The 19,675-nt window shown below is 36.3% G+C and overlaps 1 protein-coding gene across 1 annotated transcript in view; it reads right to left on the minus strand.

Moving 5' to 3' along the window:
* CFAP44 (cilia and flagella associated protein 44) overlaps positions 1–19,675 on the minus strand; it is a 155,355-nt gene that overhangs the window by 70,183 nt on the left and 65,497 nt on the right. The window contains exons 18-22 of the mRNA XM_032406556.1: positions 16,879–17,024; positions 16,012–16,282; positions 13,397–13,452; positions 13,075–13,237; positions 11,486–11,616 (exon numbers count right to left, since the gene is read on the minus strand). Of these exons, the coding sequence (XP_032262447.1) occupies positions 11,486–11,616; positions 13,075–13,237; positions 13,397–13,452; positions 16,012–16,282; positions 16,879–17,024 (767 nt within the window). The remainder of the gene's footprint in view (positions 1–11,485; positions 11,617–13,074; positions 13,238–13,396; positions 13,453–16,011; positions 16,283–16,878; positions 17,025–19,675) is intronic.

The raw sequence follows: 19,675 nt of genomic DNA on the forward strand, positions 1-19,675 counted from the left end.
CCACCAGGGAAAGCTGCCAGAGAACAAAAGCCCCCAAAAAATGGTTTTCACTGAGCCCATCCCCCACCACAGGGTGCAGGGCAACTCTGCCCAAATAGGGTTGCCTGAGTAACAGTGGCAGGCCCCTCCCCCAGAAGACAGGCTGGGAAAGCAAGAGGCCAGCAACCCTAAGGTCCCTATAAAACAGATGCCTCTTGCTTGGGTTGTGGTCAATAATTTGGACTCTATACATTCCCTCAACCACCCTTCAACAGAATGACTAGAAGGAGGAACCTCCAAAATAGGAAAGACTCAGAGACTATGATTTATGCCACAGATTTACAAATGGATACAGATATATCCAAGATGTTGGAGATGGAATTCAGGGTAGCAATTGTAAAGACGATAGCTAGAATGGAGAAATCGATTAATGGCAACATAGAGTCTCTAAGGGCAGAAATGAAAGCTGAACTGGCAGAACTTAAAAATACTATCAGTGAGATCCAATCTAATCTAGATAATTTAACAGCTAGGGTAAGCGAGGCAGAAGAATGAATTAGTGATCTAGAAGACCAATTAATAGACAAGAAGGAAAAAGAGGAGGCCAAGGAAAAACAACTCAAAATCCATGAAAATAGAATCAGAGAAATACGTGACACCATGAAACATACCAATGTCAGAATTATTGGGATCCCTGAGGGGGTGGAGAGAGAGAGAGAGAGAGAGGACTAGAAGATATATTTGAGCAAATGGTAGCTGAGAACTTCCCTAATCTGGGGAATGAAACAAACATTCGTGTCCTAGAGGCAGAGAGGACCCCTCCCAAGATCAAGGAAAACAGGCCTAGGCCCTGGCATGTAATAGTAAAACTCACAAATCTTAGAACCAAGGAAACCATCTTAAGGGCAGTTAGGGGGAAGAGATTCCTTACATACAGAGGGAGGAACATCAGAATAACATCAGACCTATCCACAGAGACCTGGCAAGCCAGAAAGGCCTGGCAAGACATATTCAGGGTACTAAACGAGAAGAACATGCAGGCAAGAACACTTTATCCAAGAAGGCTGTCATTTAGAATGGATGGAGAGATGCAGAGCTTCCAAGACTGGCAGAAACTGAAAGAATATGTGACCACTAAGCCGGCCCTGCAAGAAATATTAAGGGGGGGGGGGGTTCTATAAGAGGAGAAAGACCCCAAGACTGATACAGCAGAAATTTACAGAGACAATCTATAAAAACAAGGTCTTCACAGGCAACATTATGAATTCATATCTTTCAATAATCACTCTCAGTGTGAATGGCCTAAATGCTCCCATAAAATGGCACAGGGTTGCAGACTGGATAAAAAGGCAGGACCCATCCATATGCTATCTACAAGAGACTCATTTTGAACCTAAAGGTACATCCAGACTGAAAGTGAAGGGATGGAGATCCATCTTCCATGCCAGCAGACCTCAAAAGAAAGCTGGGGTAGCAGTTCTTATATCAGACAAATTAGATTTTATGCTAAAGACTGTAGTTAGAGACACAGAAGGGCACTATATCATTCTTAAAGGGTCTATGGTCTATCCAACAAGAAGATCTAATAATTGTAAATATCTATGCCCCCAACATGGGAGCAGCCATCTACATAAGCCAACTGTTAACCAAAATAAAGAGTCATATTGATAACAATACGTTAATTATAGGAGACCTCAATACTCCACTCTCAGCAATAGACAGATCATCTAAGCAGAAAATCAACAAAGAAACAAGAGCTTTGAATGACACACTGGACCAGATGGACCTCATAGATATATACAGAACATTCCACCCTAAAACAACAGAATACTCATTTTTCTCGAGCGCACATGGAACTTTCTCCAGAAGAGACCACATACTGGGTCACAAATCAGGTCTCAACCAATACCAAAAGACTGAGATTATTCCCTGCATATTCTCAGACCATAATGCCTTAAAACTGGAACTCAATCACAAGAAAAAATTTGGCAGAAATTCAAACACTTGGAAGCTAAAGACCACTCTGCTCAAGAATGTTTGGGTTGGGGCGCCTGAGTGGCTCAGTCGTTAAATGTCTGCCTTCAGCTCAGGTCATGATCCCGGGGTCCTGGGATCAAGCCCTGCATCAGGCTCCCTGCTCGGTGGGAAGCCTGCTTCTCCCTCTTCCACTCCCCCTGCTTGTGTTCCCTCTCTCGCTGTCTCTCTCTCTGTCAAATAAATAAATAAAATCTTAAAAAAAAAAAAAAAAAAAGAACGTTTGGGTCAACCAGGAAATCAAAGAAGAACTTAAACAATTCATGGAAACCAATGAGAATGAAAACATTTAAGTCCAAAACCTATGGGATACTGCAAAGGTGTTCCTAATGGGGAAACACATAGCCATCCAAGCCTCATTCAAAAAAATAGAAAAATCCCGAATTTACCAATTAACTTCACACCTTAAAGAATTAGAGAAAAAGCAACAAACGATGCCAAAGCCATGCATTAGAAAAGAAAGAATTAAGATTAGAGCAGAGATCAATGAATTAGAAACCAGAAACACAGTAGATCAGATCAACGAAACTAGAAGCTTGTTCTTTGAAAGAATTAATAAGATCAATAAACCACTGGCCAGACTTATCCAAAAGAAAAGAGAAAGGACCCAAATTAATAAAATTATGGAGGAAAGGGGAGAGATCACAACTAACATCAAGGAAATAGAAACAATTATTAGCAATTATTATCAACAACTATATGCCAATAAACTGAGCAACCTGGAAGAAATGGATGCCTTCCTGGAAACCTATAAACTCCCAAGACTGAAACAGGAAGAAATTGACAACTGAATAGGCCAATAACCAGTAACGAGATTGAAGCAGTGATCAAAAAACCTCCCAAAAAATAAGAGTCCAGGGCTGATGGATTCCCTGGGGAATTCTACCAAACATTCAAAGAAGAAATAATACCTATCCTCCTGAAGCTGTTTCAAAAAATAGAAACAGAAGGAAAGCTTCCAGACTCATTCTATGAGGCCAGCATTATCTTAATTCCCAAACCAGGCAAAGACCCCATCAAAAAGGAGAATTTCAGACCAATATCCCTGATACATATGGATTCCACAATTCTCAACAAAATTCTAGCTAATAGGATCCAACAGTACATTAAAAGGATCATCCACCACAACCAAGTGGGATTTATCCCCGGGATGCAAGAGGGGTTCAACATTCACAAATCAATCAATGTGATCGAACACATTAATAAGAGGAGAGAGAAAATCCATATGGTCCTCTCAACTGATGCAGAAAAAGCATTTGACAAAATACAGCATCCTTTCCTGATTAAAACTCTTCAGAGTACAGGGACAGAGGGAACATTCCTCAAGTTCATAAAATCCATCTATGAAAAACCCACAGCGAGTATCATTCTCAATGGGGAAAAGCTGAGAGCCTTTCCCTTAAGATCAGGAACACGACAAGGATGCCCACTCTTACCACTATTGTTCAACATAGTACTAGAAGTCCTAGCAACAGCAATCAGACAACAAAAATAAATAAAAGGTATTCAGATTGGCAAAGAAGAAGTTAAACTCTCTTTGCAAATGTCATGATACTTTATGTGGAAGATCCAAAAGACTCCACCCCCAAATTACTAGAACTCATACGGCAATTCAGTAATGTGGCAGGATATAAAATCAATGCACAGAAATCAGTTGCTTTCTTATACACTAACAATGCAACTGTAGAAAGAGAAATCAGAGAAACGATTCGATTTATAATAGCACCAGAAACCATAAGATACCTCCGAATAAACCTAACCAAAGAGGTAAATGATCTATACTCTAGGAACTACAGAACACTCATGAAAGAAATTAAAGACACAAAAAGATGGAAAAACATTCCATGCTCATGGATCGGAAGAATAAACATTGTTAAAATGTCTATGCTACTCAGACCAATCTATACCTTCAACACCATCCCGATCAAAATTCCAGTGACATTTTTCAAAGTGCAGGAACAAACGATCCTAAAATTTGTATGGAATCAGAAAAGACCCCAAATCGCCAAGGAAATGTTGAAAAAGAAAAATGAAGCTGGGGGCATCACATTGCCTGATTTCAAGCTATATTACAAAGCTGTGATCACCAAGACAGCATGGTACTGGCACAAAAACAGACATATAGACCAATGGAACAGAATAGAGAACCCAGATATGGACCCTCAACTCTATGGTCAAATAATCTTTGACAAAGCAGGAAAAAATATGCAATGGAAAAAAGTCTCTTCAATAAATGGTGCTGGGAAAATTGGACAGCTATATACAGGAGAATGAAACTTGGCCATTCTCTAACACCATACACAAAGATAAACTCAAAGTGGATGAAAGACCTCAATGTGAGACAGGAATCCATCAAAATCCTAGAGGAGAACATAGGCAGTAACCTCTTTGACATCACCCACAGCAACTTCTTTCAAGATACATCTCCAAAGGCTAGTGAAACAAAAGCAAAAATGAACTTTTGGGACTTCATCAAGATAAAAAGCTTCTGCACAGCAAAGGGAACAGTCAACAAAACAAAGAGGCAACCCACAGAATGGGAGAAGATATTTGCAGATGACACTACAGACCAAGTGCTGATTTCCAAGATCTATAAAGAACTTCTCAAACTCAACACCCAAAAAACAAATAATCAAGTCAAAAAATGGGCAGAAGACATGAACAGACACTTCTACAAATGGCTAACAGACACATGAAAAAATGTCCATCATCATTAGCCATCAGGGAAATTCAAATCAAAACCACACTGAAATACCACCTTACACCAGTTACAATAGCAAAAATTGACAAGGCAAGAAACAACAAATGTTGGAGAGGTTGTGGAGAAAGGGGAACCATCTTACACTGTTGGTGGGAATGCAAGTTGGTACAGCCACTTTGGAAAACAGTGTGGAGGTGCCTCAAAAAATTAAAAATAGAGCTACCCTATGACCCAGCAATTGCACTATTGGGTATTTACCCCAGTAGTGAAAAGAAGGGCCATATGCACACTAATGTTCATAGCAGCAATGTCCGTAATAGCCAAACTGTGGAAAGAGCCGAGATGCCCTTCAACAGATGAATGGATAAAGAAGATGTGGTCCATATATACAATGGAATATTACTCAGCCATCAGAAAGGATGAATACCCGACTTTTACATCAACATCAATGGGACTGGAGGAGATTATGCTAAGTGAAATAAGTCAAGCAGAGAAAGTCAATTATCATATGGTTTTCCCTTATTTGTGGAGCATAAGGAATAGCATGGAGGACATTAGGAGAAGGAAGGGAAAAATGAAGGGGGAGAAATCGGAGGGGGAGATGAACCATGAGAGACTATGGACTCTGAAAAATAAACTGAGGGTTTTAGAGGGGAGGGGGTTGGGAGGATGGGTTAGCCTGGTGATGAGTATTAAGGAGGGCACATACTGCATGGAGCACTGGGTGTTATACGAAAACAATGAATCGTGGATCATTACATCAAAAACTAATGAGGTATTGTATGGTGATTAACATAACATAATAAAATAAAATTTTTAAAAAAAAGAAAAAAAAAAAACAAATGACACATGATCTCCATCTTATACCACCTCAAAAAACCAATACAGATAATGGTAAAACAATAGAGCTTCTAGGGTCACCTAGGTGGCTCAGTGGGTTAAGTGTCTCACTTTGGCTCAGGTCATGATCTCAGCATCCTGGGATCAATCCCTGAGTCAGGCTCCCTGCTCAGCGGGGAGTCTGCTTCTCCCTTCTCCCTCTGCTGCTCCCCCTGTTTGTGCTCTGTCACTCTCTCTGTCAAATAAAGAAATAAAATCTTAAAAAAAAAATTGAGCTTCTAGAATAAATCACAGGAGAATTATTTCATAAATTGGGAATAGGCACAGATTCCTTAACTACAACATAAAAGCATGAACCATAAAAGAAAAATACTGATAAAATGAACTTTATTAAAGTTAAAAACTTCTGCTCAAAAAAAGACACCATTAAGAGAATGAAAAGGCAAGCCACAGATTAGAGCAAGATATTTTACATGCATGCACACACACACACGCATCATATATATATATATATACATATACATATGTATCACAAATACATGTGTTCTATATCTACAAGACAAAAGATTCCTATCAAGAAGATATGAATAACTCTTAAAACCCAATTTTAAAAATGAATAAAGAACTTGGACACCTAAGAAAAGAGAATATACAAATAACCAATAAGTATAAGGGGCTAAGATCACTACTCATCAGGGAAATGCCAATTTAAATCACATTGAGATATTACTATAGAATGGCTGAAACTTAAACAAATGACAATATCAAGTGATGACAAGCATGAGTGTTATGGGTTTGACAAGGAAAATCTGTGTCCTAAGATAGCCAACCTAGCCAGCGAGAGAATCCCAGTCCTTGCCCCGAGGCTCTTCCGGGTTCTTCTCCCTGTTTTGCTTCCCACATGCACCAATCCGGGTTCTTCTCCCTGCCCCGCTTCGTGCACGCACCAAAAGTGCCAAGTATACGGAAGTACAAGTGTATAAATTGCCCCCTTTGTTTGTGCTCGGGGCTCAGACCTTTGGAGATCATTCTACTCTGAGCCTGCCAGCATTAAATAAACCTCCTATCCTCCAAGATCTCCGGGTGCCACTTGGTTCTTCCGTCGGGCAATCCAGTCCAGGTACCATAACAGGTTGAATGGTATCCACCCAGAAAGATACTTTGAAATCTCCCAGTATCTCGGAGTGTGACTTTATCTGGAAATAGGGTCTTGACAGAGGTAATCAAGTTATAATGAGATTAGAGTGGTCCTAATCCAACGTTACTGGTGTGCTTATAAAAAGTGGGAACTTGGACATGCACAGAGAGATTATGTGAAAAAACACAGAACACCACTTGAAGGCAGACTTGGAATAATGCATCTACAGGAAGGAACACCAAAGATTGCTGGCAAAACACCAGAAGCTCAGAGAGGCATGGAGCAGATTCTCCCTCCCAGGTCTCTGATGAAACTAATAAATAGCATTTTTCATGGAACTAGAACAAGTAATCCTAAAATTTATATGGAACCACAAAGGCCTTTGTTGAGAAAAAACAACAGAACTGGAGTAGAACATTCCCAGATTTTGTGATACGCTACAAAGCTGTGGTAATTAAAACAATATGGTACTGGCACAAAAATATACACATAGATCAAAAGAACAGAATGGAAAGCCCAGAAATAAACCCATGCTTATATGGTCAATTAATCTACAACAAAGGAGATAAGAATACACATGGGGAAAAGACAGTCTGTTCAACAAATGGTGTTGGGAAAACTGGACAGCTACATGTAAAAGAATGAAACTGAACCATTTTTTAACACCATATACAAAAATAAACTCGAAATGGATTACAGACCTAAATGTGAGACCTAAAACTATAAAACTCCTAAAAGAAAACATAGGCAGTAATCTCTTGGATATCACCCTTAGCAACATTTAAGGATATATCTCTTCAGGCAAGGGAAACAAAAGCAAAAAAAAAAAAAAAAAAATACTGTTGGGACTACACCAAAATAAAAAGCTTTTGCACAGCAAAGGAAACAATCAACAAAACATAAAGGCAACCCAGTGAATGAGAGAAGACATCTGCTCATGATATATCCAACAAGGAGTTAACATCCAAAATATATAAGGAACTTATACAACAACAAAAAACCCCAAACAATCCAATTTTTAAATGGGCAAAGGATAGGGGACCTGGCTGACTCAACTGGTAGAACATGTGACCCTTGATCTCAGGGTCATGAGTTCAAGACCCAATTGGGCACAGAGCTTACTTCAAAAAAAAATGGGCAGAGGACCTGAATAGATATTTTCTCAAAGAAGACATACAGATGGCCAATAGACACATGAAAAGATATTCAACATCACTAATCACCAGGGAAATACAAATCAAAACCACAATGAAATACCACCTCACACCTGTCAGAATGGCTAGCATCAGAAAGAAATAACAAATGTTGGTAAGGATGTGGGGGGAAAAAAAAGGAACCTTCATACACTGTTGGTGGGAATGTAAACTGGTGCAACCACTGTGGAAAACAGTATGGAGGTTCATCAAAAAGTGAACAATAGAAATATCATATGACCCAGTAATTCCAGTACTGGCTATTTACCCAAAGAAAACAAAAACACTAGTTTGAAAACATATATGCACCCCTACGTTTATTGCAGAATTATTTATAATGGCCAAGATATGGAAGCAACCCAAGTGTCCATTGATAGATGAATGGATAAAGAAGAGGTGGTATGTATGTATGTATATATACGTATATATATGTGTGTATATATGTATGTATACACATATATGTACATATATGCGTGTATATGTATGTACACATACATACATACATACAATGGACTATTAGCCATAAAAAAAAGAATGAGATTTTGCCATTTCCAACAACATGGCTGGACCTAGAGGGTTTTACGCAAAGTGAAATAAGTCAGACAGAGAAAGACAAATACCATAGATTTAACTTATGTGTGGGATTTAAAAAACAGAACAAGTGAACAAACAAAAACACTCTTAAATACAGAGAACAAACTGGAGGGGAGGTGGGTGGGTGGATGGGTGATATAGACAAAGGGGATTAAGAGGAGATTAATAGGGGTGCCTGCCTGACTCAGTTGGTGGAGCATGTGACTCTTGATCTTGGGGTTGTGAGTTCAAGCCCCACATTGGGTGTAGAGATTACTTAAAAAAGAAAAAAGAGAAGATTAACAAATTTCAATTACAAAATAAGTCCTGGAGATGAAAAGTACAGCACAAGGAATATAGTCAATAACACTGTAATAATATATGGTGACTACACTTATTGTGGTGAGTACTAAGTAATGCATAGAATTGTTGAATCAATAGGTTGTACACCTGAAACTAATATATGTCAATTATACTTCAATATAAATAAATAAAAACCTATCTCCCTTCAAAGACAAAAACAAAAACAAAAAAAAAACCCACACCCAACTCAACCAATACTTTGATTTTGAACTTCAGCCTCCAGAACTTTTGTCTGTTCTTTCCAGCAACCAGTCTGTTGTACTCTGTTATGGAAGCCCTAGGAAGCTAATACAATGGGGATCAATTGGAATTCTCATACACTGATGGTCATGGTATAAATTGGTTGAACCATTTTTGGAAAACTGTTTGGCAGTGTCTAGTAAAGCCAAACATGCATATAATCTATGACCCAGCAGTTCCACTCCTGGTTATAAAGCAAACAAATAAGTTCTTATGTCCACCAAAAAACATGCACAAGAATGGTCATAGCAGCATTATTCATCATAGCCAAAAATAGAAACAACTCAAATATCCATCAACAGTAGAATGAATAAATAAAACATGGTATAAGCATAGAAGATTATTACAAAACAATGAAAAAGAATAAACTACTTCTACCTGCAACAACATAGATAATCTTAGGCATGATGCTAAGTAAAAGAAGCCAAATATAAAAGAATTCACGCTGCAACATTCAATTTGTATGATGAAGTTTATGGACAAAACTAATGTGATAAACATTCATCTCTGGAGAGCTGATATTTACTGGGAGGGGGCCACAGGGAACTTTTTGGAGTGCTATAAATGTTCTTAACCTGGGTAGTGGATATATGTGATATATAACTGTAAAAATTTATTAAGCTGTTCAGTTAAAATTTACACATTTTACTGAATGTAAATTACATCTCAAAAAGGCAAAAAAAAAAAAAAAAAAAAAGCAATTTCCTCATGGGGAGCCCTATTGGTACACGAGAGAGATTGGACAGAAAGTTGTCTTTCATTATAAGTCTTTTCATTCTAGCTTATTTTTTATTTTTTAAAGATGTATCTGCTCATGTGGTAACTAGATATAAAATAAATAACTTGCCAAAAACAGAAAACAAATGTTTATTACATCATTTGGTTTATAAAATATCTAATTTTTAATTTAAAAAAAATTTGTACTATTCCTTTTTTAAATTTTAATGCCAGTATAGTTAATACAGTGTTATATTAGTTTCAGGTGTACAATATAAGTGATTTCAACACTTCCATACATCACCCGGTGCTCGTCACAACAAGTGCCCTCCTTAATCCCCATCACCTATCTCACCCATCCCTCCATCCACCTCCTCTCTGGTAACCATCAGTTCATTCGCTATAGTTGAGTCTATTACCTGGTTTGTCTGTTTTTTCCCTTTGCTCATCTGTTTTGTTTCTTAAATTCCACAAGTGAAGTCATGGTATTTATCTTCCTCTGACTGCTTACTTTGCTTAGCATTACTCTCTAGTCCATCCATTTCATTTCAAATGGCAAGATTTCATTCCTATTTATGGCTGAATATTCCATTGTATACATATACCACATCTTCTTTATCCATTCATCTATTCATGGACACTTGGGCTACTTCCATAATTTGGCTACTGTAAAAAATGCTGCTATAAACATAGGGGTGCATGTATCCCTCTGAATTAGTGCTTTTGTACTTTTTGGGTAAATACCCAGTAGCATGATTACTGGATCATGAGGTAGTTCTATCTTTAACTTTTTGAGAACCTCCATACTGCTTTCCACAGTGGCTGCACCAGTTTGCATTCCCAACAGTGCACGAAGGTTCCTTTTTCTCCACATCGTTGCCCACACTTGCTGTTTCTTGTGGTTTTGATTTTAGCCATTCTTACAGGTATGAGGTGATATCCCATTGCGCTTTTGATTTGAATTTCCCTGATGATGAGAGATGTTGGCCATCTGGATGTCTTCTTTGGAGAAACGTCTGTTCATGTCTTCTGCCCATTTTTAAATCATTTTTTGGGTGTTGAGTTGAAAAATCTAATTTTTTTTTTTTTTTTAAGAGAGACAGAGAGAGAGAGCAGGGGGGTGGGAGGAGCAGAGAGAGAAAGAGAGAATCTCAAGCAGGTTCTATGCCCAGCATGGAGCCCGACACAGGGCTCGATCTCATGACCCTGAGATCATGACCTGAGCCAAAATCAAGAGTCAGATGCTTAAATGACTGAGCCACCCCAGCTCTCTAAAAAATCTAATTGTTAAATTTCCCAGATTTAAATTTCTCAGAAAGCTCAAGAAGATATCAGTAGCAGTGACAAGAGGCTTTCTTGAGATCTCAAGAGTTAGTAGGTACTCGGGGCGCCTGGGTGGCTCAGTTGGTTAAGCGACTGCCTTCGGCTCAGGTCATGATCCTGGAGTCCCAGGATCGAGTCCCACATCGGGCTCCCTGCTCAGCGGGGAGTCTGCTTCTCCCTCTGATGCTCCCCCCGCTCATGCTCTCTCTCTCTCTCATTCTCTCTCTCAAATAAATAAATAAAATCTTAAAAAAAAAAAAAAAAAAGAGTTAGTAGGTACTCTAGGACACCTCTTACCTGACCACTTCGATTAAGCCACTGTAAACAACTTCATTCAAATATATGTTCTCAAACATCTTAACTTGCAGGAAATATGGATCCTACCTATTCTGTAGCTTCATGAGGCCAAGTTCATGTTTCTCTTTTTCCCAAGCTAATTCTTTTTCCACTTGTTGAATTTTAAAAGCAGTTTTCCTGCCAATCTCAGCACGTATTTTGGAATCTATATCAAAATCCTGCAAATAAGTAGATTTGTTCATCAAAATGGGTACTTTTATCAATGTACATTATCAAACATTTCATACACAGATACAGATTAAGTTTTGTACTCAATTTCATGTTGGATTATAATTCTCTTCCAAATATCACAAACTCTCTCTGTTCTAGAAAAAAGTAACATATTTATAATTTTACTTCCACAAAATATGGAGAAAAGTTCTCAGAAATTAACAATACTGGAAATAAGGTTATATATTAAAAGATTTCCTCACAATAAAAACAATGAATAACAGAATGTTTGGAGAGTGCACAGAGTTAAAAAAAAAACAAAAACCTCTACCACCCCAGAGCAACTCCTGGCACATAACTGGCTAGGCACAGGATAGATGTTCATGGCATGCCTTCCCATGTGACCCCACCCAGGAAAGACAGCTAAGTCTTTGGTGTCTTTTTGAGGTTACCAAGTTCTAGCTGGATGTCCTTCACCAACGAGCCCATTTCTCCCATAAGGATACTTAGGGGCATAATGTTTTTCACCTTCATTCTTGGAAAAATATCAGAGCCCACATTCAGACTAAATTGTAAGTAGTAATTAATCTTTCCAGGGGTGTTTCTGTTTTAAGTAATGATATATATATAAAATGTTTAGCCACAGAACTCACCTCAGGTGTTCTTTATTTTGAATTATGTTACCCATATTCCATAAATGTCAACCTCTTTCTTAGTAAAATAGCATAAATATCTTTTAACCATTGCAGGTTGGTCTTTTTTAACCAATATGAATTATCCATTATTATTTCACCAGAGCATTTTTCATATGGAATTGGCTAGGTGCGTCTAAAATTATAGGTATAGTCAGGATGATAAATTCTGGCTTTTTATTTGATTAAGTTCTTGACAGCAATTCCACTTAGAAAGAAGTACACAATGAAAAGAAAATCACTAGCAGGTAGATGGGGCTTTGTAATAAGTCGGAAAAGAAAAAAAAAATTCAAAATTACCTTGAACAATTTGTTGATTGTCCCCATAGCTACAACTATACTAAGTCATCTTTTAAAAACTTTGTGGACCTATCAGTTACTATCTTTTCGATAGATCTGATGAATTATAGAAATACAATCACAGAGAATCAAAATATATGTGCACCTATACAATGGTTGGATATCTTGGCTAGGTATAGTAAGGGTTGATAACCAGATTCAAACCTGTATTTATATCTTACCTTGTTAGCTCCCCCCAAAAAAAGTGAGGTAGCTAAATCCGGAAGTAAACTTTGTGTTATGTAAGAAGGCTCTTCTGTATCTAAACCAAAGTTGGGTGTCAAATTCTACAGTATTTTAGCTGCTGCAAACACACTGGCCAGATAAGGGGAAGCTGAAAGATGATTTTAAGTGTTCCTACTTTATCAGCAAAATAGTCTTGATTCAAAAAATAGTGTATGTTAAAAATTAAAGTCAAATTTATTTTAGGCTTACTGTTCGCTTAAACTGCATATGCTTTGGTAATCCTTGATTCATTTCTAGAAGTTTCCAAAATTCATTCCTCAAAGCTTTGAGTTTTTCTCTCTTCCCAGCCTTTATTTCTTCCACTTCTTTCATTAACTTGTCATGTTCTCTTTTTCTTCTAGCATTCTCAATACTGAAAACAGAAATTGAAAAGGATAATGAGATACAGAAACAGCATAAAGAGGAAACAAGAACTCAATAACTTGGAAATTCTTTTGGCTTGGTTAACTTCTATAAAATGCCATTTTGCAACAGCTCAGGGCTAGTGAGTATTTATCAAAAATTCCCATACCTGTAGGCTTTGGGATCTTCAATATCTTCTGGAATTGGCTCTGTTTCAATTCCAAACTGTAGAAAGGGGAGAAATGGTTAACCTTTTAAATTGTATATTTCTCTTAAAATACCTAATATGGGGTAAACTGAGTTTTTCCCCTCTGCCAATTTCTAATAATTACAGGCCTGCAAAGTATTTTCATAAGAAATAAATTAGGGAAAACTAGGGGGAAAATTGCAATTGATTAAACTTATTTGTTTCTGCTTTATTTAAAGAGGTAGGTAGAAAAACTCTTGAAAACTAATGTGTATGCAAAATGTTAATAGCACTATAATATGTCTCCAAAATGTGAATTGCTAATATTATGTGTTATTTAAAAAGAATACACACACACACATACACACACACACAAAAAGAATACACTCAAATTTTCTAGGTCATTTGTTTTAACATTGTTTTTTAGCTTATCCCTTTTCATATATGCATAATTCTCCCCAAATACCTTACATGTATCAGGAAGATTTTAAAATACATATTTTTTAAATTAAAATTTTTTTGAGTATAGTTGACATAGAATATTTTTTAAACTTTAAGCATTTCACTTGACCTTATTAAAAAAAAAAAAAAGACATACAGTGAGAAATGCACAGAATAATATAGTTCCCCTCCTTGATAAAGAAAGATGAAATCAGAAATAGGAATCTCCTTTTAGAAAGGAAATTAAGGGAACTATGAAGTAAATCACTTAAAAGTACTTTGTTTATTCGGGTGCTATGCTATAAAATTTAAGGAAGGAGAATTATAATCCAGTGAACCAAACAAAGTCTGAGGTTGTTAGCTAATCAGTTCCTAAGTAAAATTGAACTTGTTTATTCTCTATTCTTTTTCATAACAGATAGTTCTCTGGTTTGTTGTCATTCATTGTGAAGAAAGAAGGACTCTCTTTCGACCAAGTTGTATTATTACAGTACTAGTCTTTATACATATGAAATGTAAATCTACATATTTTTGTGTAAGATAAGGTTTAGAACTTTTTTTTTTTTAAGATTTTATTTTTAAGTAATCTCTACACCCAACATGGGGCTCAAACTCACAATCCGGGGATCAAAAGTCACATGCTCTACTGACTGAACCAGCCAGGTACACCAAAGTTTAGAACTTTAGTAAAAGTGAAGTCATAAGACATGACCAGTATAAGAGACATTAATGCCTAATACATTGTAATTACTGTTAATCACTTAGGACATAACTGGATTGAATTTTATTTTTTTATTCTTTTATTGTCCAGAGCCAAGCCCCTTGGTTTTCCATTAGCAGTGTGATCCCCAGGATACTCAGCCAGCTCGCTCTTGGCCTCAGCTGTTTACAATAAATTTGAATTAAACAGAGTTGCTACCAACTGTGCCAAAATACAGGCCAATTGTTCTCAATCCCGGCTGCACCTTAGAATCATGGGGGCTGAGACCGGGGAAGAGAGCAAGATATTTTATAAAATACTGATACCTGGGCCTCACTTTCAGATATTCTGATTTAATTGCTCCTGGCTGGGGCTCAGGCATCTGTACTTTTAAGGGCTCCCCAGCGGATTCTAAAGAACCTTAGAACTATGCAGAGCTTAGTACTCTATTTATTCAGTTATTTCTGATTTTGCGTTCCTAAAAGGAGAGTCCACATCAGTGACATAAGAAATATTGATTGAATTCATAAATAAAAGTATGCTATTATACATATGTGAAATGGATTTCTTCTGTCCAATACAGATTTCCATAGAGAGACCTGGCACTAGGTAGAAAGAAAAAGATTTTTTTGTTCATATACTTTCTTCTGTAATTCTTCCTGAGCTGGAGCTCTTTAGACAACACTCCACTCTCCTAATTTTCCTTCTATTAATAGAAATGAAAATTTACCTGCTCAAATCTGCCCTACTTTTTTTGTATCTTCTTTTAAAGTTGGCTACCTATTAAATGGGATGCCAATGTGTTCACAGGAATTTTAACTATGGTCTTTTTAATACAATTCCTTCTTCTTGAGGAGCAATTCTAATGGTTATTAGTGATTTTTTTTCCAAAGGAACTACTTTAATAATAGAAAATTCAGGTCATGTGGTAGGGCAAATGGATATATTTTGGGGATCTGAACCCTCAATCTTCATTACAAATCCAATGATATATTATGCCTAAGAATAGAATAATTTAACTAAATCTTTGGTCATGCTCCATGTTGTCATATTCTAATACTAAAGACTAATACTTTTACAACCCCTATCAAACACACAAATTTTGGTGTACTTCCCCTATGCCCCTTCAATAAGTGAATAAATGAAAAGCAAAATATATATCTGAAAAAGTTGTACATTTTGAAAACAAAGAAATTTTAATCAAGAAAGTGATTGATCTAGAAAAAAATGACTCAGTCTTTTTAATTTGGTGAATTTTATACCTTTAGTGTTATAGGGGAATTCAATGACTTTAATATTTAATAATAGAGGCACCAGAAAAATCAAAATTATAATACTAATAGCAAGAATAGATTATAAGGTGGGTCTAAAGAGTTTTCAGTTTTTAAAGAATGAGTAATTTTGACATCACTACTTTAAAATATTTATTTAAAATGGTTATTATTTAGTTACATACCCTGGGAGATGGCACTTTGGCTCTGATGTCTTTCTTCAGCTCAAATTCAGAAAAAATGTTGAAAACAAAGATATTACTATCTGCTCCAGTAGTCACCAAGAAACGGTCATCAAAACTAGTAGAGATGCCTTTAATACATCCATAATCATTGTCATGGATATTGAAGTGCCAGTAGTCCTCTATATTCATCAATGAAGGATTATCCTGACTTAGGATATAGACTCGAATTGCTCCATTTTGCAATCCACAAAACATCATATCTTGGTGAATGCTATGAAACATAAATTGTTCTTCATATTAATCTGAAAATGTTTAATTTTAAATTAACTGACAAATGGCTAAATTTTAATAATGAAGATGTTATGGACTACAACATTGTGCCCCCCATTCATATTTTAAAGCTAAATAACTATGGCAGCCCTAGCAAACTCAAACAAAAGGGCAGAAGGAGAAGAAAAGCCAATTTGAAATTTGGAGCTATTATATTTGATCTTCAAAAGAATGGCATATATGCTTCTCAATTATTAAAGAACTATTGATTCAATTTGTGATTTCTCCAGAATCATTGCAACACTGAACCTTCATTATCTGACCATGCAGTAGCATCCTCCTGAGTAAATTCCTACAAACCAATTGTGTAAAAAACAGAAATTCTGACAGAATATTTGATAAAGGGACTTGAAATACAGTTTCAGAATTAGCTTTGATTCTATTTATTCATTCAATTTATTTAACTAGAAAATGTTTGAGTACCCCTCCATTTGGACAGATCTTTTAAAATGAACAATATTCATGATGGACAATAACATAGACATAAATGGGATATGGGTTGTTTTTTTTTTTAGGGCTTTCTGAAATTCAGTTCACCTGAAAGTGATAGTCTGGATGGGATTATCCTCCATATCTTCAAGAAGACGAAAATCAAAAGGTTCATCTTTCTTTTTTGTGATAGCACTACTTTTGTCATATGGGGGGAACTCACAGTGATACAGAAAACCAGCATCATAGCCACCCTGGAAGACAGAAAATAGCACAGAAGGTAGTAGTTGAGCATCAGATACATATGACCACATGAAGATTCTTATATTATCTCAAATTTTAAAACCTAAAATAGATGTCTTAAAACATCTATTTTGATATGATTTCTATGATTATAGGCAAGGTTTTATAAAGTATCTCCATTATCTATTTATATGCAACTATATGATTATACAATAATAAAACACCTTACAATAATTTGCTTGCCACTTAAAAAAGTCAGTACAAGAGAGATATCACTTCTGACTACTTACTGAATTCCATTTTATTTCAGGTATTTATTCTGCATTTAGTATTCAGTAATAGAGTTTTGTAGGTCATGGTGTTCAGAGCAGTTTTGAGTCTAGGGCACTGCTCTTCTCCCTGAGGCAACTGGCAGTTCTGGAAGTGGCAGCTGAGAGGCTTAGAAGCTCAGCAGAGCAATCTGTTGCCTCCTGGGCTTAGGAAGAGGGAGACAAATTGCAGGGTCCTCCAAGGAGAAGGAGTCACTGTAAACACACCTTCCAGTGGGCTTTCCATTGCAACCCTAGAACACTACACACTACATGTATGAGTCTCAATCACTGACTAGATGAAAGTGATCTAGGATTTCTAGCTGCTTTTCAAAACCAAAAATAAATTTCCAGGAGACAATGGCAACATACAGATTCTTAAGATAATGCTACAGTTTTTCACATACGAGGTCAATTATTCAACTTAAAACAAAACAAAACAAAACAAAACTAGGCATACTAGTTAAGACTTGATTGAAAATCAAAAGACAAGATTATGGTGGGAATGCAACTGGTACAGACACCCTGAAGCCAGTACTGAGGTTCCTCAAAAAGTTAAAACTAGAGCTATGCTACAACCCAGCAATTGCACTACTAGGTATTTATCCAAAGGATACAAACATAGTGATTCGAAGGGGCACATGCACCACAATGTTGCACATGCAACAATGTCCACAATAGCTAAAATATGGAAAGAGCCCAGATGTCCACCGACAGATGAATGGATAAATAAGATATGGTGTATATATACATGGAATATTATTCAGCCATTAAAAAAATGAAATCTTGCCATTTGCAATGATGTGGATGGAACTAGAGGGTATTATGCTAAGTGAAATGAGTCTGTCAAAGACAAATACCATATGATTTCACTCGTATGTGGAATTTAAGAAACAAAACAGATGAACATAGGGGAAGGGAAGGAAAAGTAAAATAAGATGAAAACAGAGAGGGAGGCAAAATTATAAGAGACTCTTGACTATAGGAAACAAACTGAGGGTTGCTGGAGGGGAGGTTAGTGGGGGGATGGTATAACTGGGTGATGGGCATTAAGGAGGGCAATTGATGTAATGAGCACTGGGCATTATATGCAACTGATAAATCACTAAATTCTACCCCTGTAACTAATAATACACTACATGTCAACCAAATTGAACTTAAATAAATTTTAAAAAAGGCAAGCAGATCAAAGAAAAAATCATGAGATATTGATTAAGATATTTACAAAATGGATTTCAAATAACCAAGATGAATATATATAAGGAATTTGAAGCCAAATGGAAAATTTAAGTAGTCATCTGGAATCTATAAAAAAATAAAATGAAAAAAATAAAATTCTAAAACTGACAAAATGACAAATTACAAATTCAATAGATGAGTTTGAAAGCAACTAGACACAGCTAGAGTTATGAAGCTGGAACAGAGATCAGATAAAGTAGTCAGACCAAAGCAGGAGAAAGAAAAGAAGGATGGAAAATACCCCCAAGAAAGGCTGGTGTGTGTGTAAAGTACATATGGGACATAGTGATAAGGATTAAAGTACATAAAACTGAAATCCCAGAAGAAACAAGTAAAAAGATGGGCCAGAGAAATATTGTGGTAGATAATGGCTGTGAATTTTCCAAAACTGAATAAAACTATGTTGGGATTCAAGAAATGCTATGACCACAAGCAAAATAAATATGAAGAAACTACACCCTTTAACACAAAATTTTAAAAGCAACTAGAGAAAAAGACATACTAGGTTTCAAAGAAACAATAAAAAGATGCAGCTGGTAGAATGGAAGACAAAAGAGGATTAAAAGATATCAAAGTTTGAAAAGAAAGTTTCCAGCAAAAATATAATTTTTTAAAAAGGCAAAATGAGGACATTTTAAGACCCCCCCCAAAAGCCCCCAAAACAGAGAATTTGTCACTAGCAGATCTACATTATATATTATATATTTAAGGCAGAAAATGCAACTACAAAGATATAGAAAGGAATTCACAGCAAGAAAAAGGATAAACCAAAATGATATCAACAATATAATAGTAAAATACCTTTTGGGGATACAAATATATATATAAAGAAAATATAGGACAATGGAGAGGGAGAGGATACATAGCATTAAAGTACTCTAAGATCTTTTTTCTCTGAAATTAAAAGAATAAATTTATATCAAATTATATGAAGGAAAAGGTGCATATTACGATCTTTAGGATCACCTCTAAAAGGAGGAGTGAGGGGAAGGAAAGAGAGGTTAAGGAAAAATTTTAAGTACTACAGCATGTTTATGTGCTCATAAGAATTTAGTGAACAGAGGGAAGTGAATGATACAGGAGACTAGGTGGTTTACTGCAGGAATAAAATATTG

The sequence above is a fragment of the Phoca vitulina genome, unplaced genomic scaffold (assembly GCF_004348235.1).
Source record: "Phoca vitulina isolate PV1807 unplaced genomic scaffold, GSC_HSeal_1.0 scaffold8, whole genome shotgun sequence".
Classification (NCBI taxonomy): Eukaryota; Metazoa; Chordata; class Mammalia; order Carnivora; family Phocidae; genus Phoca; species Phoca vitulina.